At 38.2% G+C, this 25,241-nt stretch overlaps 1 protein-coding gene across 3 annotated transcripts in view; it reads right to left on the bottom strand.

The window, feature by feature from the left end:
- The window catches only part of ASCC1 (activating signal cointegrator 1 complex subunit 1), a 96,415-nt gene that overhangs the window by 42,322 nt on the left and 28,852 nt on the right, over nucleotides 1–25,241 (bottom strand). For all 3 annotated transcript variants that reach the window (XM_082424549.1, XM_082424550.1, XM_082424551.1), the window contains exons 6-7: nucleotides 8,334–8,470; nucleotides 1,694–1,813 (exon numbers count right to left, since the gene is read on the bottom strand). In XM_082424549.1, the coding sequence (XP_082280675.1) occupies nucleotides 1,694–1,813; nucleotides 8,334–8,470 (257 nt within the window). The remainder of the gene's footprint in view (nucleotides 1–1,693; nucleotides 1,814–8,333; nucleotides 8,471–25,241) is intronic.

Raw genomic sequence — 25,241 nt, 5'->3', positions numbered from 1 at the left:
GTTCTCAGTATAATGTGAGGAAGCTATTCTTCTAAAGGGGCAAGGGTGGAGGCCTGTGACAGTAAGAAACAGAACAGAATAGCCACTGTGTTCAATGCTTAAGTCTTAGCAACAGCTGACTACTAAGTAATTTGAATGCAAATTCCCTACACAGTCAGGTTTTACAAAATCCAAGGATCTATCAATAAGTGTAGCTACACTGTCCCAGCTCTGTTTCCAGAGGAAAAATTTGATCTAAGTGGTTCCATTCTTTTAAAGGTCAGGCACTTCACGGTCAAGCATTTTAAGGGAATCTTTCATCTAAAATATATGAAATCATACAAAGAAAGTTGACTGTGTTTTTATTATAACATGGCCTCTCCTCCATGCCTCTGCATTGAGCAGTGTCTCTTCACATAAAGAAACACAAATGACTGAATGTGCCTTAAAAATAGGGCCATGTCTTACTCATTTCTGTATCAATTTACATGGTCTTTCAAAATACCTTGCACAAAGGAGGCGTTCAAATAGTTTTAATATTGAATTAAATAAGAGGTGTACAAGTCCCTTAGACACTGCGATTTGGGGAGGGGACTTTACAAAACTTGTTTTTTTGTTGGTCTGTTTTTTAGGCTGCACCAAATGGCTTGCAGGATCTTAGTTCCTCGACCAGGGATTGAACATGGGCCCATGGCAGTGAAAGCGTGGAGTCCTAACCACTGGACCACCAGGGAATTCCCAGTAATGATATTAAGACACTTTTTTTCTCCAGTTTTATTGAGATATAATTGACATACATCACACACACAAAAACTGATTCTATACCATTTTCTTCCTCCCTTACACTCAAAATTCACTTCCATTGGAATTGAGATAGAAGATAACTGAGATCATCAATTCAAATTGAGATAAGAGAAACCTTCCAAGAGATCCTCTAGGAAAGCAAATCAATTTGGGGGCCTGCCTAGAGACACAGATTTTTCCCTAGAGGGTTTTTTGTTCAGTGTGAGTTCTTTTCTACCCTGCCCTAAAGAAAAGACCACACAAAAACAAACTTCCAGTTCAAGTTGGGCTCCTCTGCTCACCAAAGGCCTTGCACAGACTAATAAATGGTACTAATATTGCAAAGGGCTCTGGATGCCTAGGCTAGCCTCAGAAATAGCCTGCGTTGCAGACTGAGAATTCCCAGTAGGGATCGAGGTGTGGTAATAAAAAAAATTAAAAATAGCAAACATTTTTAATGTATGTTCTGATGATGTTAGTATGTGCCAAGCACTGATCTAAGCATTTTATGTATATTAATTTAACCCTAATAATCCTATGACGTTTGTATAGTTATCATCCCTATTTTGCCTTGGTATTCACTAGATCTGCATTATGTCACTTTTGAAACTACCATCCTAATATGCCATCCTTCCTGCCTCCTATTATCCTGGAAAACATGAAGGAAGCACTGAGTTCCATAAAAACTAGATCGCTACTATCAATATCTACCATCCAAGTAATTCAATAATTATCAAACTAAAAGTCTGATACTTTTTCCTACAACAAATTCCTCTTGCAAGATATTAACTTACTATTTCAGAAAAAGAAAGAATTTACACACTCCTTACAATAATAAGACCTCAAAGAAAAGGAATCAAAACTACCTGAACTCCCAGGGATTCTTCTAGGCACCTCTCAATTAAAACAAAGAAGTATTCCAGAAGCATACCTGTTGGAGCCATCTTTCATACGGACTTTGGCGTAAAGAACATCCACCATGCCAGGATCATCATTCATGTATTCTATCCCTGCCACCTCTACTTCCAGGGGTTTGCCCCCGGAAATGTCACTGCAAAGGAAAAAACATTAGATTTTTTATAACTGTTTAAGTTAAGAAGGCTATTATATTTTGAAATATGGTTAATATACATAGTCAAATATTACAAAAATGAAGTTGTTGCGGTTTTTTTTAACTAACATGATTTAACCGTCCTTCTAATTTCAAAACTGATACATGTTTAATGAACACAAACTAGAACCACAAGTATTTCCAAAGTCACACTATATCTATTCCAATACCAGTTTATTAGCATGTCTAAGAAATGTCTCAGAAAAGGCCTAGTGATGACAGTTCTGATTGACGAAGACATTTACTACGTTGCCCATCTCTCCAGTTTTACCTTATTATTTCTACAAATTGCAGACAGTATTTCACTCATATAACAACAGTGAAGGTGTAAACTGGTATCACATCTTTAAGAGCAATATGGCAATATTTATAAAAAGCCTTCAAGAATAGAAAAACTTTGCCCAAGCAATTCTATTTCTAGGAGCCAAACCCAAGGAAATAATTATAAATTCAGGTACATATCCAACCACAGCCAATAAAGGAAAGTTCTTTCAGAAGAATTCCAACTGATAAATGTAGAGGTAATGACGGAATTAGAATATCACCATTTTGCAACTCCTGATGAAATATTTAATCAATTCCATTATTCGTGCAAAAGATGGGGATAAAAAATTTAATATATATACATATTTATATGCTTGTACATACATAAAATCTCTGAAAGGATATAGTACAAAGAAACTGCTAAAATCTGTTGCCTTTAGAGAGGAGATCAGGGTGCTTGGTGGGATAACAGTAGGAAGGAAACTCTTCACTGCATATCCTTTGTACTTTAAAATTTTTGAACCATGTAAAGTATTATTCGTTAAAAAGTTAAAATAAAAAATATATGCAAAAGAAGCCAAACACAGAAAGTGTATATACTGCACATATATGCAAAAGAAGCCAAACGCAAAAGTATATATACTGAATGATTCTATTTATATGACATTAGAGAACAAGCACATTTAATCTGTGGTAACAGAAATCAGAACAGCAGTTACTTTTAGGAGAAGTGAATTTACTGGAAAAGAGCATGAAGGAACTTCCTAGGGTGATGGCAATGTTCTACATTTTGATTTGGGTGAAGTTACATGGGTGTACACATTTATCAAAATTCATCAACTACACTTAACATCTGTGCATTTTACTGTAAGTAAATTACACCTCAAAGAAAAAAAATACATATATGCGAACAAAAAAGCGTGGGAGTACATGCCCCAAAGTGTTAATAGTAATTATCTTCAGGTAATATTACAAGTTACATCTTGTTTATCTGCAATTTTTTTTTTTTTTGGACGCACTGCTCGCCTTGCGGGATCTTAGTTCCCCAACAAGGGACCGAAACCGTGCCCTTGGCAGTGAAAGCATGGAGTCCTAATGATTGGACAGCCAGGGAATTCCTGTTTATCTGCAAATTTTGGCTTTTCTAAAGCTAACATGTATTTCTTTTATGTTAAGTAAGACCCACCATCCTGCTTTCTTCCCAGGCCCCTTAAACAGACTTATGCTTCAACTAGTAAAGGCCTTGCTGTGCCAACCTGAAACCCAGCTAAAAATCAGCTCACCAAACAGCCTTCTCCAAGCCCCATGAGGCCAGGGACCCTATCCATCTTTTCTACTCCTATATCCCCAGCACCTGGGACAGTGCCTTATATAAAATGGGTACTCCATAAATCTCTGATAAACATTGATTGGATGTACCACTATAAAGGGAGAAGATGTCCTGAACAATTTTGAGAACGTGGACACACGCCTATATTGTCATTGAATAAAATGTGGTACTGGCTCAAAGACAACAGACTGTTAGGATTAATCAAAAAATAATTCCAAATAAGGCAAAACAAAAAAGTTTTCTTGATATTTAATTGAGGCCCAGGGAGATCCTTTTATAGCCTAGGAATCCTAATGGTAAAGATTCCCTTAAAACACCAAGGCCATTATTATTGCACAAGACCAGAATTTTTTAAGAAACTAAATAACTCAACTATTTTAGACAGGTACTTGAATGAGAAAAATTACGACCTCGATCATAAGTATCCCTATAACCACCTCCAATAAGTGGGATATTCCAAAACACAAATCAAGCTCTGAATTATTATCTGATTGAAGTCTTTAGCTTCAATCAGCAATACAAACTTCCCTGGTGGTGCAGTGGTTAAGAATCCCCCTGCCAATGCAGGCGACACGGGTTCGAGCCCTGGTCCGGGAAGATCCCACATGCCGCGGAGCAACTAAGCCCATGTGCCACAACTACTCAGCCCATGTGCCACAACTACTGAAGCCCGTGCGCCTAGAGCCTGTGCTCTGCAACAAGAGAGGCCACCGCAATGAGAAGCCCGTGCACTGCAACCAAAAACAGCCCCCGCTTGCCGTAACTAAAGAAAGCCCGCGCACAGCAACGAAGACCCAATGCAGAAATAAATAAATAAATAGATAGATAGATAGCCAGCCAATACAGTGTATCTCCATTTCTAGTTATAGCCAAAGAATTCAATATGAAAGACTGCCATTAAATCCTATCAAAGGGCAGTCAACAAAACTTTTGGGAAAAAAAAAATTAATACTAAATGTACATTCCTCTATGATTTTTCAGCTCTAACCTTGCATAGTTAGATCACCAGAAAACACCATACCACTGGTTTAGTTTCCCACTAAAATGTTTTTACTGGGTTATATTTAATGTTACACCCTCAATTTCCAGGGGTCAATACAAGAAAGAGCAACGTGAACAATGTTTTTATATCTTCTGCCAAACTCCTGTTGAAGACACGGCTCATCATCGTCTGGGTTCTTTATGTTAAGATTTATACAACTTTTTCTTGGGTTGAGAACCAGAAAAGGATTCTCTCCTGAAAAATTATGTTCCTTTTTATCAGATAAGAACTATAATAATTGGTGTTTTCCTTTCTGGAATTTAGTTCAAGTGAGTGTGTGTGTGTGTGTGTGTGTGTGTGTGTGTGTTTTGGGCCACACTGCCCAGCTTGCAGGATCTTAGTTCCCCCACCAGGGATCAAACCTAGGGCCCCGGCAGTGAAAGTGCCGAGTCCTAACCACTGGACTGTCAGGAATTCCCATAGTTCAAGTATACTGATGCTTGAAAACACCACTAAATGTTAAACTTCTAGTACAATTATTATCTCACCTTGGTTTTTAGACAGAATTTTCTTCCCATTCCATCTTTATGGTTTCTAATCTGTCTGACTTTAACATTTCTTTTGTATATATGTCCTCACTCTAAACTACCTCAAACCACTGGAATTAGATGCAGCACCAAAAACAAAACAATGAAACAGATTCAAAGTCTGCCTTACAAGTAGAAACAAACTCTTCCAACCTATCCCTAGGATTCATCAAGAGGGAGAATTAAAGAGCAGGAGAGAATCCAATGGTTTGCCTGATAAATGCTCTTTGTCTTGGTGACCAAACTATGCCACCTGGGATACCACTGAGCACACTCTTCAATGGAGAGACATCTGAGGCAATAATTAGGGACATTTGTCCATGGGTATTTTTCCTCTTCTTCTCTCCTCATTCTTGTTCCTTTTTAACTTCTTATTTGGTTTTACTTCAGGCCTACTGGGAACACTTAGGTATGAGTAGAGTGTTACGGGAGCTAAAGAAGAGCTGCACCTTTGTCAGACTATATACTCAGAGACATGGCACTGTTTGTGTTCGACATATCACAAAGAAAAGTCACAAGGGACACATTTAGTGCTTCAGCACGTACTGAACATCATGAATAATTCATTTGAAATCTACACAGCTACATGAGCCTTTAGCATAAGAAACGAAATCAAAGTTCTATTTCTGGTCAGGTGACATCCCTTAAACTCAAATACCACCCCCAAATTTAAAACGAATATTCAACCACCCATTTCTTTAAAATATCTGTGTATCACCACAATTTTAATTAAACACCAATATAGCCACATTTAATACCTCAATTTAAAAAGCCATTAAATTAAGCTACAGCATGTTATATAGTAGACTATTCATTTCCAATGTTTTCCACCTTTATATTTTAATTTGCAATCTTTACATCATAAAAGGTTCAGGTTAGAAATGCAATTATTTATTGACATTTTTTTCTAAGCATACCAAGTACAAAGACTGAGATGGAAGATGAAGAATAAGGAAGACAAAGAGGTTAGGTAATACATTTTACACCAGGGCTTTATTATAAGTATCTTTTTTTTTTTTTAGGAGGCTTTTCTTCCTTTTAGGAAAACAAGGCACTTCTGGACAATACAAACAACCAATTCTGATTCTCACCCCCCTAGCCAATCAGGTAGATTAATTTTGCACTATATACTTTTAAAACAAGTGTGTATAACAGAGGGAAGGTGAGAGAAGAAGGCTGGAGAGGCCTGCTTTACTTGCTGGTTTCAAACCTTTCCAGCTTTTTGAAAAGAGCAACTTTAAAAAATTTTTGCCTGCATTGCAGATTTTTGGCAGGGTAACGTGTCCTATTTCAAAAGCTTTGCTGAATTTGAAAAACTACAATTACTGTTTTCATCCTGTCATGTCAAAAATTCTTAGGAACTATTAAGGCTGCTCTTCATTCCCTATGCACACCAACTCTGACACGTTTAAAGGGTTCAGATTTGGCATTTAGTCACAAAAGACACCAAGAGACATAAAAGGGAGGAACTCAACTAAATCCTCACATAGCTCAGGATAAGTCTTCAGTGATTAAAATCCTGTGACCTGATTTTCATAAGGTAAAAAACGAAATACTTCTCTAAACAAATATTTTATCCGCCTTTAATTTTTTTGTTAGCAGGATTATACTAATGGCAGCCAAAAAATGCAGCTGCTTTCAGTTTTGTTTAGCAAAAAGTAATCTGGGAAGTTAAAGTACCAGAAGTGATTTTTAAACAAGGTAAAATTGCTCTGCTTTGTAAGGTAAAGCATAAAATTTTATTTTATGCAAGGAAAACTGTAAATATCTAATTACAAACACCAAATTATTTTGAATTTTAGGTAAGACAGAGAAAACAGTTGCCCATCACTATGCAAAGAACAAGACAAAGAAGCATTCTTTGCTGTTTGAAATTCAGAAAGAATAGGCAGCTGCAAACACGATCAGCTTACGATTTTGCTCAAGAAAAATATTTTGTCTTCAAAACAATTAATGGAAAAAAGAGAACTGGCCCACAAATAAGTCTTTGTATTACAGTTTCATATACAACATAGATCGAGAAAAAATTTAAATCCTTTTACCTTGTTTTACCCAATGAACCAGGTAACCCACTTCTACAAGGCCATGTCAGAATAGCATAGGACCTGTATTTTACAATTGAATAAAAATAAAACTATTCAAGTGAGTTAATTTTCAAGTTCCTCTTGTTTTGCTTCAATCTGAAGTAAAAGGAGCAAAGGAAGGGGGGCTCAGAAGAGATGATCCTTTGAAACAGAGCTGTTAGGTCAGATGTATATGCAAATTAAAATCTTACAGTAAAAAGAATAACAACTCTGCCGTCAGAACAGCAATGTTTTCCCTGAGCCAAAACCGACTGCTTGGACAGTTTTTGGTATCCTTACTGACTCAAACAAAATTACCTTTATTAAAAAAAAGAAAATTAAAGACTGCATTTCTGAAATACAATGAAGACTCTCCTAGGGAATCATGTTATAATGTCTGAGTTACTATGGTAAGCACAATAACGGCCCTCCAAAGATGCCCATGTTCTACTCTTCGGAATTTTTAAATATACTACCTTACAGGACAAAGAGGGTTTTGCAGATGTGATTAAGGCTAAAGAGTTTAAGGTGGGGAGATTACTCTGGATTATCTGGGTGGGCTCAATTAAATCACACACATCCTTAAAAGCAGAGAACCTGTCCCTGCTGTGGCCAGAGAGAGAGATGTAACAGATTGAGGGTCAAACAGATGCAACATTGTTAGTTTTGAAGATGGAGGAAGGAGGCTACTAGCCAAGTACTGTGGGTGGCCTCTAAATCAGGACTTTAAAGACAAGGAAATAGATTCTTCCCTAGAGCCTCCAGAAAGGAACACAACCCTGCCAGTAACTTGATTTTAGCCCAGTGAAACCCCTATCAGATTTCTGCCCCACAGAACTGTAAGATTATAAATTTGTGTTGTTTTAAGCCACCAAGGTTGTACTAATGTGTTACAGCAGCACAGAAAACTAATATGGTAGCCTACACTCTTCTATAGATAATGAAGGGAATTTCCTTTTTGAGAAAAGAATGGGATGTCCTTGTTAAAGAACAAAATTTGCCAACTGAACTGGTAAAATTTAAGGTAGAGCCTTTCCACACAAATCTGTAAATATATGCTTTAAATCCATTTTAAACCTTTTAGACAATAATCCAATGTTAAGTGTTACAAATGGGTGAGTCAACAAATTTTATTCCCATGTCACCCAGCTCCCTAGTCCAAAAACAAGTCTGTGATACCAGAAAGAAGCCAGTACAGGGTGACCACCCTTCCCCACTCCTGTGGATTACTCACTCAATGAATTCCTCTTTACACTGCTGTAGCATCTCACATGTCTGCTGGATCTCTTGCTCACTCAAAAGCACCAACATCCCAATAGTTAGGTGAAGCTTTTTAGGATTCTGGAAAATGCTGCTATCAACCCCGTGATCCTATTATCAAAGGGAGAAAAACAAGAAACTCAGCCCATACAAAAGTACATGGTAGGAACAGAATTGAGTGCAGAGAAATAAACCCACACATCCATGACCAACTGATTTTCAACCAGGCTGCCAGGACAATTTAATGGGGAAAGAAGAGTCTCTTCAACAAATGATTTTGGGACAACTGAATATCTACATGCAAGAGAATGATTTGAACCCATACCATATACTATATACAAAACCTATGTCAAAATGGATCAATGATATAAGAGCTAAAACCATAAAATCATAAAACTCTTAGAAGACAAAGAGAGGAAAATCTCCATGACCTTGGATTTGGCAATGGATTCTTAGATATGACACCAATAGTATGGCAACAAAAGAAAAATCAGATAAATTAGACTTCAAACTTTAAAACTTTTGTGTATCAAAGGACTACCAAGAAAGTGAAAAAGACACTATCACAACACTGTTAATCAACTATACTCCAATATAAAGTAAAAAGTTAAAAAAAAAAAATCAAGTGAAAAAGACAACCTACAGAATGGGAAAAATATTTGCAAACCATATATCTGACAAGGGTCATATAGTATCTATAATATATAAAGAACACTTACAAAGCTCAACAACTAAAAGACAACTCAATTTAAAAAAAGAAAAAGGGATTTCTCTGGTGGCACAGTGGTTAAGAATCTGCCTGCCAATGCAGGGGACACGGGTTCGAGCCCTGGTCCGGGAAGATCCCACATGCTGCGGAGCAACTAAGCCCATGCGCCACAACTACTGAGCCTGTGCTCTAGAGCCCGCGAGCCACAACTACTGAGCCCACATGCCGCAACTACTGAAGCCTGCACGCCTAGAGCCCGAGCTCCGAAACAAGAGAAGCTACCACAATGAGAAGCCCACGCACCACAACAAAGAGAAGCCCCCGCTCGCCACAACTAGAGAAAGGTTGCACACAGCAACGTAGACCCATCAATGAAGACCCAACGCAGCCAAAAATAAATAAATTAATTAATTTTTTTAAAAAAAGAAAAAGAAAAAGGACTTGAGTAGATATTTCTCCAAAGAAGAAATACAAATGGCCAACAAGCACATGAAGATGTTCAACTTCTTCAGTCATTAAGAGAAATGCAAATCAAAGCCACAATGAGGTACCATTGCACACCGATCAGGCTGCCTATAATCAAAAAAGTGGAAAACAAGTGCTGGCAAGTATGTGCTTCATGGGTATGGGATTCCCCTTTGGGGTGATGAAAACATCTGGAATGATACAGAGTTGGTAGTTACACAACACTGCTAATGCACAAAAGGCCACTGAATCATTCATTTTAAAATGGTTAATTTTATGTTAGGCGAATTTCACTTCAATAAAGAAATATTTTTTTAAAAAATGAACTGGTAGCCTGACAAAATGTTATGCCCAGGAAAAACAGAATGCTACCTAATTATAGGTTCTAAGAATAGCTTTAGTTCCTCATCAGCTTTATTAGTTCCAGAGCAACTGGGCCTCTTATGGGCTTCCCCAAAGATAATATACTCTTTATAAAAAACAGTTCCTATCTTAGCAGACACTGCAGTATTTTCAGGTAAAATATTTTGTGTTCAGAACTGTCCCAGGCTTCCCTGGTGGCGCAGTGGTTGAGAATCCGCCTGCCAATGCAGGGTACACGGGTTCGAGCCCTGGTCCGGGAAGATCCCACATGCCGCGGAGCAACTAAGCCCATGCGCCACAACTACTTAGCCTGCCCTCTAGAGCCCGCGCGCCTAGAACCTGTGCTCCACAATGAGAAGCCACCACAATGAGAAGCCAGAGCACCTCAACGAAGAGTAGCCCCCTCTCGCCACAACTAGAGAAAGCCCGCGTGCAGCAATGCAGAAAGAGAGAGAGAGAGAAAGAAAGAAAGAAAGAAAAAGAAAGACAGAAAAAAAGAAAAAGAAAGAAAGAAAGAAACTAACTTATTAAAAAAAGAATAAACTGTCCCAAGCAAAGATGAGTAAAAAATGAATTTGGAGAGGTATCCAGACACTGGAGTTGCCACATCAAATATGGTCATCCTTTTCTAGCATAATCATTCCTTGCACTTTAAAACTTCTGTCTCCCCCACTTTTAAACTGACAAGAAATTCACTTAGTACACAATTAACCATTTTAGAGTGTACAAAATTTAATGGTATTTAGTGTATTCACAATGTTGTACAACCACCATCTCTCTTTAGTTTGAAAACTTTTTCAGCACCCCATAAAAACACTTCATCCTTATTAAATAATCACTCTCTATTTCCCATTGCTCATCCCCTGGTAACCTCTAGTTTGCTTTCTGTCTCTTCAGATTTGCCTATAATGGATATGGCAAATAAAACGAATCATACCATATATGACCTTTGTGTCTGGCTTCTTTCACTTAGCATGTTTTCAAACTTCATTCAAGTTGCAGCATATATCAGTACTTCATCCTTTTTCATGGCTCAATAATATTCCACTGTATGCATATAACATAGTTTGTTTATCCATTTATCCCTTGATGGTCATTTGGAATGATTCCATCTTTTGGCTATTATTAATAATGCAGCTTTAAAAAACATTTGTGTAGGGCTTCCCTGGTGGCGCAGTGGTTGAGAATCTGCCTGCCAATGCAGGGGACACGGGTTGGAGCCCTGGTCTGGGAAGATCCCACATGCTGCGGAGCAACTGGGCCCGTGAGCCACAACTACTGAGCCTGCGTGTCTGGAGCCTGTGCTCCGCAACAAGAGAGGCCGCGATAGTCAGAGGCCTGCGCACCACGATGAAGAGTGTCCCCCGCTCGCCGCAACTAAAGAAAGCCCTCGCACAGAAACGAAGACCCAACACAGCCATAAATAAATAAATAAATAAATAAATAAATAGATTAAAAAACAAAAAACAAAAAACATTTGTGTACAAGTTTCCATGTTGACATATGTTTTCAACTCTTTTGGATATATACTAAGGAGTGGAATTGCTGGGTCCTATGATGACTCTATGTTTAACTTACTGAGGAACCACCAAACTGTTTTCCACAGGAACTGAACCATTTTACATTCCAAGCAGCAATGTACGAGGGTTCCTATTTCTCTACTCTTTCACCAACACTTAATATTTTCCTTTTTAAATTTTACTATAGTCATCCTAGTAGGTGTAAAGTGTTATCACATTGTGGTTTTGTTTGCTTCTCACTATTGACCAATGATGCTGAACATCTTTTCATGTCCCTGTTGGACATTTGTACCTCTCCTTTGGAGAAATGTCTATAAATCCTGTGCCCATTTTCTGTCTTTTTATTGTTGAGTTATAAGGATTCTTTATATATTCTGATAGTAGTCCCATATCAGATCATGAATCCCTTTTGAAGATAATTAGGTCTCAAATTTCATTAAACTCATTTTGCAAATGAAGACAAGAAAAAAAAAAGTTGTGAATCTTATCCTCTAACAGGAGCAAAGCAGGAATTCTTCTATCTCTGAATTGCAAGTTCTTATCCCATAATCTGATCCCTGGACTAATAAACCACCCCAAAGGCAGAAAAATGTATTTATCAAATGCAGATAGCTTATATCCTGCTCATGGTTTGCCTAAGACTGCCTGATTTTTGCCTTGGCAAGAGGAATTAATAGATTATTCATTTTCTGAGTTTTAATGGAGCTTGAGCTATTTTTACAGCTGATGAAGAGTTTTATAATTCTACACATCAACCCAAACTTCCTCATTTAATGAAAGTGATTTTAAGGAACAATCAACTTTAAGTGTGTCAAGGAAGGCTAAGTGCAATGCTTATCACCCCAGCTGCTGTAACCCATGGCAGAATCTGTCACTTTAGAAAGGCATGCAAAGCCCCCCAAATGATTCCAATATGCACAACCCCATCCCAAACTACAGTTGAGAATTGCTCCCCTAATAATACAAGCTAATATTTCTTGAGCCTTACTCTGCCCCAGGCATTTCTTATGAACTTTTTATACACAAACACCCTATGAGCAAAGTATTGGGTTGGCCAAAAAGTTTTTCCATAAGATCTTATGGAAAAAACCAAATGAACTTTTTGGCCAACCCAATAGTATTATCCCCATTTTACAGATGAGGAAACTGAGGCACAGAGAAATAAAGCCACTTTCCCAAAGTAACACTGTTAGGAAGGGATGAAGTTAAAATTCAAACCCAGGTAGTCAGGTCCCAAAGCCTACACTTTTGATCAATATTATTCTGCCTCTCTAGTAATAGTTGCCCAAAGGACTCTGGAACAATGAGGCCATCACCCAGAGGCAAGGCATTATACATTTCAACAAAACTCACACAATAGTCTGATCACCAGACTAGTCCTGAAAATAAGGCAAATCTCATAATTCCATGAAAAGTAGTTTTAATCCTTGTCTTTTCTGAGATACGAGCATCAAAAGCATAAGCATAACCCATGAAGAAGAAAAAAAGGATTAACTGAACTTGATCAAAGTTAAAAACTTGTGCTTCAAAAGATACATTAGGGGGCTTCCCTGGTGGAGCAGTGGTTGGGAATTCACCTGCCGGTGCAGGGGACACGGGTTCAAGTCCTGGTCCGGGAAGATCCCACATGCCGCGAGCAACTGGGCCGGTGCTCCACAACTACTGAGCCTGCGCTCTAGAGCCCAGGTGCCAAAATTACTGAGCCGGCAGGCCACAATTACTGAGCCCGCTCGCCCAGAGGCTGTGCTCTGCAACAAGAGAAGCCACCACAATGAGACGCCCGTGCACCACAAGGAAAACGCAACAAAGCCAAAAATAAATAAATAAAAGAAATAAATTTATAAAAAAAAAAAAAGATACATTAGGAAAGTGAGAAGACAAGCCACAGAGAAAAAATTATTTGGGAGAAAAATATTTGCAAATCATATATCTGATAAATTTAAATATTTTTAAATTTTTAAAAATTCAATAATAAAATGATACACAATCCAATTTAAAAATAAGCAGAGTATCTGAATAGACATTTCACCAAAGAAGATATACTAATGGCTAATAAACATATGAAAAGATGCTGAACATCACTAGTCTTTTAGGAAATGCAAATCAACACCAAAATGAGGCATCACTTCACACTCACTAGAATGACTATAATCAAAAAGACAGACAATAACAAGCACTGGTGAGGATATGGAGAAACTGAACTGCTGAATACATTGCTGGGAGGAATGTAAAATGGTGCAGCCCCTTTGGAAAACAGTTTGGCAGTTCCTCAAAAAGTTAAACATGAATTTTCAGTACAACCCTGACGTTTCATTCCTAGGACTCTACTCAAGAGAAATGAAGATGTAGGTCCACATAAAAACTTGTAAGTGAATGTCACAGCAGTATTATTTATAAGAACCAAAAAGTGGAAGTAATCCAAATGTCTATCAACTGGTGAAGGGATAAACAAAATTTAGTACAGTCATACAACGAAATACTACTGGGCAACATACACATGTAATAATATGAATAAACTACAAAAACAATAACTAAGTAAAAGAAGCCAGATGCAAAAACTACATATTATATGATTCCATTTATGTGAAATATTCAGAAGAGGCAGATCTGTACAGACTGAGACAGATGGTTGCCTGGGGTTAGGGCTGGGTCTGCAAATCGGCATAAGGGACATTTCTGGAGTGACAGAAATGTTCTAGAAATACATTTAGATTATGGTTATGATTGCACAACTCCATAAATTTACTAAAAATGATTGAATTGTACACTTGAAATGGGTGGGTTTTTTGGTATGTAAACTGTACCTCAATAAAGCTGTTAAATATAAAAATGTATATGCCTTTTCTTTTTAAGAGCATCTTAGCAATCCTGAAACAAGTTTTCACCTATAACTCAACCTGTTGAGAGCTATCCTCATGGAATAGTTTACTTGACCTCTGATCAACTCTTATTTGACCTTTCATATTTGATGACTTCCCAAAGGTCTTTCAACATATAATGTTAAAAACACCATGTAGATACAGAAATCTTTGTGGATGGCAAAGCTGTTATCTCAAACCACTGAGGCAAATATGATTTTTGTTAATAAATGATACTGGGGCAACTGGACAGCCATTTGGAAAAAGAATAAAATTATAATCATTCATTACACCACACACAAGAATAAACTCCAAATTAAAGACTGAAATGTAAAAAAACAAACTATACAAGAAAACAACATGGGTAAATTCCTCTTTAACCTGAATGTAGAAAAAGGCTGTCAAACTAAGACTAGAAATCCAGATGCAATAAGACCAATAAATTTGATTACTTAAAAAGAGAAAACTTTTACATGGCAAAAAATATAAGCAAAGTTAAAAGACAAACAATACACCAGAAGAAAATATTTGCAACATATATCACAGATAAAGGGTTAATATCTCTAATATATAAAGAACTTTTAAAAATCAAAGGAAAATGACTAAAAATGCTACTGAGCAATAGACAAAAGACATAAAGAGACACTTCACAAAAATAAAAATGACTCAAACATGGGAAAATGCACATGGTTATTATGTAAAAAAAATTCCAACTCTCAGGAAATATATATTGAGGTGTTAGGGGTAAAGGGTCATGACATATGCAATGCACCTTAAAGTAGTTCAGAAAGAATGAAAAAAGAGAAAGAGAGAATGAAAAACAAAGTAAAATATTAACAAGTGAATCTGAGTAGAGTACTATCCTTAGTCCTATAACTTTTCTGTGAGTTTAAAATTATTAGTATCCTACTGTTACTGTAACAAATTACCACAAACTTAGTGGTTTAAACCAACATAAATTTATTGTCTTACTATCTAGAAAAAAGAAGCTCTAGAACTTTTCTTCCCTTACCTTTTTCTTTGGGAGCCTACCACTTCAGTCAACTTGAGTTCCCTGGCCACAAAAATAGTAAATACTGGGAAACAAAACAGAGAGAACACAAAAGAGCAAGGAAAGGAACCCACGGGATACCTAAAGGCAACATAAACTGAAGTCTTTGGGGGAATTCTGAGTCATAAGAGTTCAAACAGGCTTTAACTGTATTGTAGATTATACAATGCATATGAAACCCTATTGGACAGTCTTTTAATAAATGGAGAAACACCCTAAATTTTACCCTGCCTAGGAATGCCATCTACCAAGAAAAGCTTTTCTCTTACTGAACTATCTAAATTTAATGTGGAACCAAACAATCTTCAAGGCAATGGCATAGATCTCTAGAGCCACTATTTTTCTTTGCTTGGAATATATCATATTTCTACCCACAAGCTTCTTCACTGAAATGAATACAGGCCAACAACAAATTCTTTTCTCCAGGGGTTTAATTACACTGGGCCCTGCTCCAAGTTCACCATTACTCGGAGCCTGAACTATTTTACTTCGTTAGGTTGGCCACCCAGGCTGGCGCCTGAAAATTCTAACGGTGGTGACCTTCCACCCAGCAAGCAGAAGCAAAGGGTGAAGTAACAGGAATTCCCTAGGGTGGTTCTATCTAGACTGGGGTTTCGGTTCTTTATGGCTAAGTCACATCTATGAGTCTCAGTTTCTTTATTTGTTAAATAAGACCTCATCTAAGGAAAAAAATGCATGCAAAAGCTACCTCCACAGAAAGCTTATGTGCAGGCCTAAGCCCCAGTTCAGAGTTCAAAGTCGAGTTCTAACTCAGCAGTCCCAGGTGCAAGACCTTAACCCTCTCATTCAAACTGCAGCTCCATGATTTATCAGCAGTCACCACATGATCACAGCGCCTTCACTGATATCACTTTTAATCCAGCTCTCGGGGTCCACGGGGGCAGAACTGCTGGCAGTGCTATCAGAATGAACAATTAACAAGGAATAGTGAAATCTAAAAATGTCATGCTTGGGGAAAAGGCCAGTAGAGAGAAGTATGGATTAGCCCACTTTTTTTTCCTTAAAGCCCCAGTAAGAACTCAAAGCATTCTGTCCACACAGTTGGGATATAATATAGGTACATCTGCCAGAGCTATCAGCTGGCAGAAGTGAAGTCTCTCTTCAGACTCAGATCCCAAAGGTAATGCTCCATTACATGAGAGTTAAGAAAAAAATGCCTATGAATCTGATCCAAATGTGTAGCACCCAGAACATATATAATTTACAGCACTCAGCCTTGACAGTACGTGCTGAGAGCCAGAAACGAAAAAAATAATCCTCAAATTATATTCACATATATCATCTTCCAGGAATTCCAGGCATAACAAAGGTTTGGGATTTAGCTCCAAAAGGCTTCTAACCTGGAATACAGAGTTTAGGGTTCTAATTCCAACTCTGCTATAAACCAGCTATGATCAGGCAAACCATCTCACTTCTTTAGACCTCGGTTTCTTCTCTGTAAGATGAGGGAGATGGCCCAGTTCACCTCTAACTCAAAGGTCCTATAGATTTTTTACATGCTTTCACAAAACCTGTAAATAAGTACAAAACAGGTATTTGTGAGGGGTCTACCAATTCACTTCCTGATATTCTATGCAAAGAAAAAGAGGAAATAAGTATGGAAGCCTTCCCCTAGGCTCATTATATTTTCTTTCTTTTTTATGGCCAAATCCCAGACAATCACTCCTGGGTGGGTGATATATACCTCATTCACATAGGAAAGTTATTCATATAAGACCGGTGAAAAGAGCATTTGGCTTTGCAACCAGATAGGCCTGGTTTCAAATTCTATTTCTGCTACCTATCCATAGTATTACTTGAGGTGAGTTACTCACTGCTCTGAAACTCAATTTCATCATCTCTAAAACAGACATTTCCTTCTCAGGGTTGTTCTGAAGCCTCTGGCACATAGTAGTATGGAATAAATACAGGCTTTCCCCCTTCTTGCTTTTTATATGACTAGGCCACACTCTAAACAAATGCCATCTTTACTCTTCCTTTTAGAGCACCCTCAAGAGCTAATTAGGCTCTGCTGAGTCATTTCTATTCTTTAAGACTGTTCACAAATGCTGACTTGATTTGAGAGTCTCTGTATGTTATTAATCAAATAACTGTTATGCTGAATAAGCTTCAGAAAACAGGGTTTTGACTCTTCTATCTTATAAATTCTATCCAGACATAATTACAGGAAAGTGGAGAGGTTCTTAAAAACAAAGGACAAATATTCAAGGATCAGCTTTTACAGTGACCAGAAAAAATGAATGTTCTCACGCATGGTCTAAATATCCTTACCCACCTGAAAAGGAGCAAAAAGCATCTCCCCTTAACTAAAGGATGCATCTCCCCTTAACTAAAGGATACATCTCTCTTATGCTGATAAGCACAATGAATAGTTAAATATACTTTTCTAAAAACTTAACTATTCCTCCATAAGTTACTTGTAAGCACTAGCTGGCAATCCATCTACCAACCTACATTTATTCCCAAAGACAGACAATGATCACTTAAACATTAGTGATGAGTTAATGGTACACCTCCTATTCAAGTCAGACCCTCAGCTCCTTCTTGATGCTACACTTACCCTCATCTCCTATACGGTAATCCGTGCTATTATTACAACAAGAGCAAACACAGCACTAACTATGCACCATGCTCTGCTCTAAACACCTTGAATTTATTAACTCATTTACTCTTCATATCAACACTAAAGGTAGGTACCATTATTATCCCCACTTTAGAGAGACCTCTAAAATACCTCTGGAACATATCCCCTCCTGAATATGCCACAGGCCTTCGTCTTTTTTTTTTTTTAATTTATTTTATTTTTATTTATTTTTGGCTGCATTGGGTCTTTGTTGCCGTGCGCGGGCTTTCTCTAGTTGTGGCGAGCGGGGGCTACTCTTTGTTGCAGTGCACGGGCTTCTCACTGAGGTGGCTTCTCTTGTTGAGGAGCATGGGCTCTAGGAGCGCAGGCTTCAGTAGTTGCAGCATGTGGTCTCAGTAGTTGTGGCTCACGGGCTCTAGAAGCGCAGGCTCAGTAGTTGTGGTGCACGGGCTTAGTTGCTCCGCGGCATGTGGGATCTTCCCAGACCAGAGATCGAACCCACGTCCCCTGCACTGGCAGGCGGATTCTTAACCACTGCACCACCAGGGAAGCCCTTAGTCTTTTTTTTAATAGACGGTATCAATAGTCTCTAACTGGTAGCTGCCTCTCGTACCCCACTCCTTAACTCTCAATCCATCCTCCACACTGCCTTCAGAGGCATTTTTCTACAATGCTAAGTTAATCACATTAGTCCCTACTTAAAATCTTTGCCGGTTCCTGACTATAAGATACATTCAAAATCCTTAATCCACACATGACCTTTCACAACCTGGATACAATTCACCTTTCCACTCTTGACTCCTACCTCTTCCCTACCCTACTCACTTTCCAGGTTGCAGACTTAACAAACTCCTAACTCTTCCCTGAACACAGCAGACTAGAACACCTCCATACCTTGCAAGTGCCAGTTCCTCTGACCAGAATGCTCATCCCCCTTTGCCAGAACTCTTGTTCTTCTTTCAAGACTCAATTCAAGTGTCATCTCCCTTAATAAGCCTTTTCCAACCACTGGAGAATCTCTCCTCTGTGCACCCACTGCACTCCTTCTAATAGCACTTAACTCACAGTACTGTAACTATTTCTATAAGAACACTATTTCCCCCCAGTAGAGTATGGGATCCATAGGGTAAGAGTCCATTGTTAGCACAAAATATATAGCCTGGACAATGGTAGACATTTAAAAAACAGTGAATGAATGAATAAAAGATAAACATTTATTCACAACAATCATCTCCATCCAAATGGTACACTATATGAATCTTGTAACATCTCCTTTTCTTACTTTCTCACCTAACATTAGAACTCAGGAGTTCACAACTTTTATTACAACCAAAAACAACTACAGGCACACCTTGTTTAATTGTGCTTCACTTTACTGTGCTTCGCAGATATTATGTTTTTTACAAATTGAAGTTTTGTGGCAACTCTGAGTGGAGCAAGTCTATTGCCGCCATTTTTCCAACAGCATTATTTTTAATTAAGGTATATACATTTTTTAGACACAATACTACTGCACACTTAATAGACTATAGTAAGGTGTAAAAATAACTTTCATATGCACTGGGAAACCAAAAAATTCATATGTCTCACTTTATTGCAGTATTCACTTTATTGCAGTGGTCTGGAACCAAATGCGCAATATCTCCAAGGTATGCCTGTATCCGTCTTCATTCTAAATTAGTTCACAAGATAATTACAAATCCTACAACTCCCCTTACACATGAAAAATCCTAAATTATCCACTAAAGCTTTTATATATAAATTTTCTTCTTCAGTGAATACTACTAAATGGAAGAAAATAACCCTAACTTGGGGAGAGGGGATGGACCCCAAATCCATTAGCCATTTCTGACCAGTGTCAGCCTTCACACCACAGTATGAGCAGAATGATGTAGTTTTTGTTCTATAACCTGTTCAGGTTCTCCAGGCAGCCTGAGAAATCCCCTGTTGCTTCAGACAGATCTACAAGCCTTCAGAATGCTCCACCAAACACAGCTTTGAATTACTATTTTTCATTACTGATGTGCTTTTCTACTGGACCCTGCTGTGAGATAAAACGGAATTATATTAGCATTACTAGCTATAGATAGACTGAGAGATATACAGGGTTTTAACATACTTCTTGAACTTGCAGACAGTGAGACATCTTTGAATCTTAATGCAAGAGAGGAAAGAGTGAAAAAATAAGGTGCAGTTCATCTGCAGATCACATAGATGAAAAACACCTTGCTGGTGTCTGTGAGCAGCTAAATCCTACATTGAATACTCAGTCTTAGAGAGGTGAAGCACAAGGATGATGATGATGATGTCTGTAGTCAAACATTTCTTATATAATTGATCAGCATAAAGAAAAGTGATTTCAGGAAATGTTATTCTAAAAGGTAAATCCAGGGTTTCCTTAGAGAGTCAAGGATGAGGTCAAGGACAAGCATGCTACCAAATAAAGGGAGAAAAGGGGCCCACTATTTTAAAGGAAGAAAAGAGTTCAAGGGTGAGGGAAGGATAGGATGAGAGCCGGGAGTAGAAAAGTCAGCTGTATCAAAAATGTGACCCTCACAACAATGTTTTAAAATGAACATTAATAGCTACGGTAGGCAGAATTCTAAGAATGACCCTCAAACACCCTTAACCTCATATAATCCCCTCTCCTTTGACTGTGGGTGGAACCTGTGAATGTGATATCACGGCTGCGATTATACTAAGTTATATGGCACAGCTGACCTTAATACAGGCAGATTATCCCAGTAGCCTGACCTATACACATGAGCTCTTCAAAAAGCAGAGTTTTGGGGCTTCCCTGGTGGCGCAGTGGTTGAGAATCTGCCTGCCAATGCAGGGGACACGGGTTCGAGCCCTGGTCTGGGAAGATCCCACATGCCACGGAGCAACTCGGCCCGTGAGCCACAACTACTGAGCCTGCGCGTCTGGAGCTTGTGCTCCGCAACAAGAGAGGCTGCGACAGTGAGAGGCCCGCGCACCGCAATGAAGACTGGCCCCCACTTGCCGCAACTAGAGAAAGCCCTCGCACAGAAACGAAGACTCAACACAGCCAAAAATAAATAAATAAATAAATAAATAAAAATTAAAAAAAAAAAAAGCAGAGTTTTCTCTGGCTGGTGGCGAGGTCAGAGACTCAAAGCACTAGCAGGATTTGACAGAACTGAGAAGGGCCACATGTCAAGGAAACAGGGACTTCAGACCTACAGCCACAAGGAACTGAATTCTGCCAACAATGTGAATGAACTTGGAAGTGGATTCTCCTCCAGGGCTTCCAGATAAGAGACCGGTCTGGCCAATACCTTGATTTTGGCCTTGTGAGACCCTAAGCAGAGAACCCCCTCGAGTCCACCAGGTCTTCTAATCTACAGAACTACTACAATACTGTGAGATGATAAATGCGTGTTGTTTTAAGCTGCTAAGATTGTGGTAATTTATTACACAGCAAAAGAAAACTAATAGAGTAGGGTACAAATGTAATCTAATAAATTCCTTTCCCAATATAACTTTTCACCTCAGAGATCCCAAAAGGACTTCTTTTGACATAAGCTGCAAAGGAGGATAAATTTACCTTCTCAAAGAAAGAAAAATGAATAATATTAATGAATTTTTAAAAGATAAAGAATCTCACCTTCTTCAGTCCTAATACAGGAGTGAAGATGGATATCCCTAATGAACGAAAGTCCTTCTTAAATAATATCAGATCCACGTGATATCTTTTTTTAACTATTAGGGAACAGAATATGATTTGGAGTTGAAAAACCCAAGCACAACTGGAAAGGCTCTGCTGCTCTTTTTTGAATACTCAAATACTGTACAAATTACTATCCAATTCTACTCAAGGCTAGTCCCAAGGAAAATACCTGCTGAAAGATTGGTACAAGTGGTTAACAGACAAGCAACCATCAAAAGATCTTCAATTCAAACAGTTTTATTTGGTAGGGTTGTTTTTTGGGGGTTTTTTTTGGCCATGCCATGCAGCATGTGGGATCCTAATTCCTCGACCAGGCATTGAACCTGTGCCCCCTGCACTGGCAGCGCCAAGTCTTAACCACTGGACCACCAGGGAAGTCCCTAAACAGTCTGTTTTTTTTTTCTCTTCAAATAATTTCCCACAGTGACTCCCAGGACTAATTTCAGTATTTGTTCTATTAGACTGTATAAATTACAGCCATTACTAGGTCCTACACAACTTTGTATCATCTATCTGACTTAGCATGGTGGCACCCACTAGCTGTGGTACCCTGTGGTACCTTGGGAAAATTATCCTCTCTAAACTTCACTTTCTTAATCAGTAAAATGGAAAATCAGTATCTACCTCATAGGGATGGACTGAAGATTAAACAAAATAAGCATAGGAGGCACTCAGAACACTGTCTAGCACAACGCAAGAGCTATTTTTTATCAGATCAAGGTCAATTAAGTAAATAAAAATAATGGTAAACTCAGCCTTGTTTATAATATTACAAATTATTATAAGAAAACATGTATGAATAGCAGCATTATTCATAAAAGCCCAGAAGTAGAAACAACCCAAACATTCATCAAGTGATGAATGCATAAACAAAATGTGGTAGAGCCATATGATGGAATATTACTTGGCCATAAAAAGAAAATGAAGTAGCGTTACATGATAAAACATGGATAAACCTTAAAAACATTGTAAGTGAAAGACGCCCAGAGACAAAAGGCCACATATTGTGTGATTCCACTTATATGGAATATTCAGAATCGGCAAATCCAGAGAGACAGAAAGTAGATTAGTGGTTGTTAGGGGCTGGGAAAAGGGGGCAATGGGAAGTGATAGCTTAATGAGTATGAGCTATCTTTTACGGGGTGATGGAAATATTCTAGAATTAGATGGTGGCAATGGTTGCATAATGTAGTGAATACACTAAAAACCACCGAACTGTGCACCTATGTTATATGAATTATATCCTAATTTTAAAATGTATAAGAATGTCTCCTTTTGCCCATGAAGAATTAACTCCTACAGGACTTGCCTCCTGCCATCAATAACTAGAAAACTAGATAAAATACATAAAACAAATGTTTTCAGACACTGGATAACAGATGGTGCTAGACAGACTGAGCCCCATCTTGGCTTTCTGAATGGAGACTATTTCCACACAGGGGTACAGAGTGGGGAACCCAAACAGAGCCCAATGATCCCAATGAACTAAGGGGACAATTCAATTCAATTCTGGAATTTGGGAATGCAAAGGCAAATAAAATCTGTAGGACCAAGCACTGAAGAGGAGGAAGCCAAAAAAAAAAAAAAAAAAAACATAAAAAGACTCCAGAAATCTGCATAAAACTCTCTTTGAGACTTCAGCTGAAGGACAATCTGCACATGCACAGGGTGAAATTCACAAGACCAGATGAAAAACAACTACTGGGGAGCTGTATGCCTAACAATACCCAAAGCTCAAACAGCATGGTAACATCCAAGTTTCCACCAGCCAGAGTGGAGACACCACTCTTGAATACACAGAACACTGAATAGAGATTCCAGGAGGGACACACCTTAGGAGTGAAGCTAAACTAGCCCTAGAGAAAGGAATACTCCAGATCTGCCCTTAAAAGGCTTAAACACAAGCTTTGGAATGATTACGCTGATCCACAAGTAGCTATCTTCCAGAACCAAGTTTCAGAATCTCTAAAGAGAAAAAATAAAATGTGCTCTCAACAGAGTAAATTCACAATGTTCAACACCCAATAAAAAATTAACAGATACACAAGAAGCAGAAAAATGTGACCCATAAGCAGGTAAAAAATCCATCAATAGAGGGCAGACAGCAGAAGCAAGAAGAACTACAATCCTGCAGCCTGTGAAACAAAAACCACATACACAGAAAGACAGACAAGATGAAAAGGCAGAGGGCTATGTACCAGATGAAGGAACAAGATAAAACCCCAGAAAAACAACTAAATGAAGTGGAGATAGGCAACCTTCCAGAAAAAGAATTCAGAATAATGATAGTGAAGATGATCCAGGACCTCAGAAAAAGAATGGAGGCAAAGATCGAGAAGATGCAAGAAATGATTAACAAAGACCTAGAAGAATTAAAGAACAAACACACAGAGATGAACAATACAATAACTGAAATGAAAACTACACTAGAAGGAATCAATAGCAGAATAACTGAGGCAGAAGAATGGATAAGTGACCTGGAAGACAGAATGGTGGAATTCAGTGCTGTGGAACAGAATAAAGAAAAAAGAATGAAAAGAAATGAAGACAGCCTAAGAGACCTCTGGGACAACATTAAATCCAACAACATTTGCATTATAAGGGTCCCAGAAGGAGAAGAGAAAGGGAAAGGACCAGAGAAAATATTTGAAGAGATTATAGTCGAAAACCTCCCTAACATGGGAAAAGAAATAGCCACCCAACTCCAGGAAGTGCAGCGAGTCCCATGCAGGATAAACCCAAGAAGAAACATGCCGAGACACATGGTAATCAAATTGGCAAAAAGTAAAGACAAAGAAAAATTATTGAAAGCAGCAAGGGAAAAACGAAAAATAACATACAAGGGAACTCCCATAAGGTTAACAGCTGATTTCTCAGCAGAAACTCTGCAAGCCAGAAGGGAGTGGCATGATATACTTAAAGTGATGAAAGGGAAAAACCTACAACCAAGATTACTCTACCTGGCAAGGATCTCATTCATATTCAATGGAGAAATCAAAAGCTTTACAGAGAAGCAAAAGCTAAGAGAATTCAGCACCACCAAACTAGCTCTACAACAAAAGCTAAAGGAACTTCTCTAAGTGGGAAACACAAAAGAAGAAAAGGACCTACAAAAAGAAACCCAAAACAATTAAGAAAATGGTCATAGGAACATACATATCGATAATTACCTTAAACGTAAATGGATTAAATGCCCCAACCAAAAGACACAGGCTTGCTGAATGGATATAAAAACAAGACCCATATATATGTTGTCTACAAGAGACCCACTTCAGACCTAGGGACACATACAGACTGAAAGTGAGGGGATGGAAAAAGATATTCCATGCAAATGGAAATCAAAAGAAATCTGGAGTAGCAATACTCATATCAGATAAAATAGACTTTAAAATAAAGAATGTTACAAGAGACAAGGAAGGACACTACATAATGATCAAGGGATCAATCCAAGAAGAAGATATAACAATTATAAATATATATGCACCCAACATAGGAGCAACTCAATACATAAGGCAACTGCTAACAGCTCTAAAAGAGGAAATCGACAGTAACACAATAATAGTGGGGGAATTTAACACCTCACTTACACCAATGGACAGATCATCCAAAATGAAAATAAA

Source organism: Balaenoptera physalus (assembly GCF_965194825.1).
Source record: "Balaenoptera physalus genome assembly, chromosome: 14".
Taxonomy (NCBI): domain Eukaryota; kingdom Metazoa; phylum Chordata; class Mammalia; order Artiodactyla; family Balaenopteridae; genus Balaenoptera; species Balaenoptera physalus.
The sequence above is the reverse complement of the archived record's forward strand: the minus strand, read 5'-3'. Positions and strand labels throughout refer to the sequence as shown.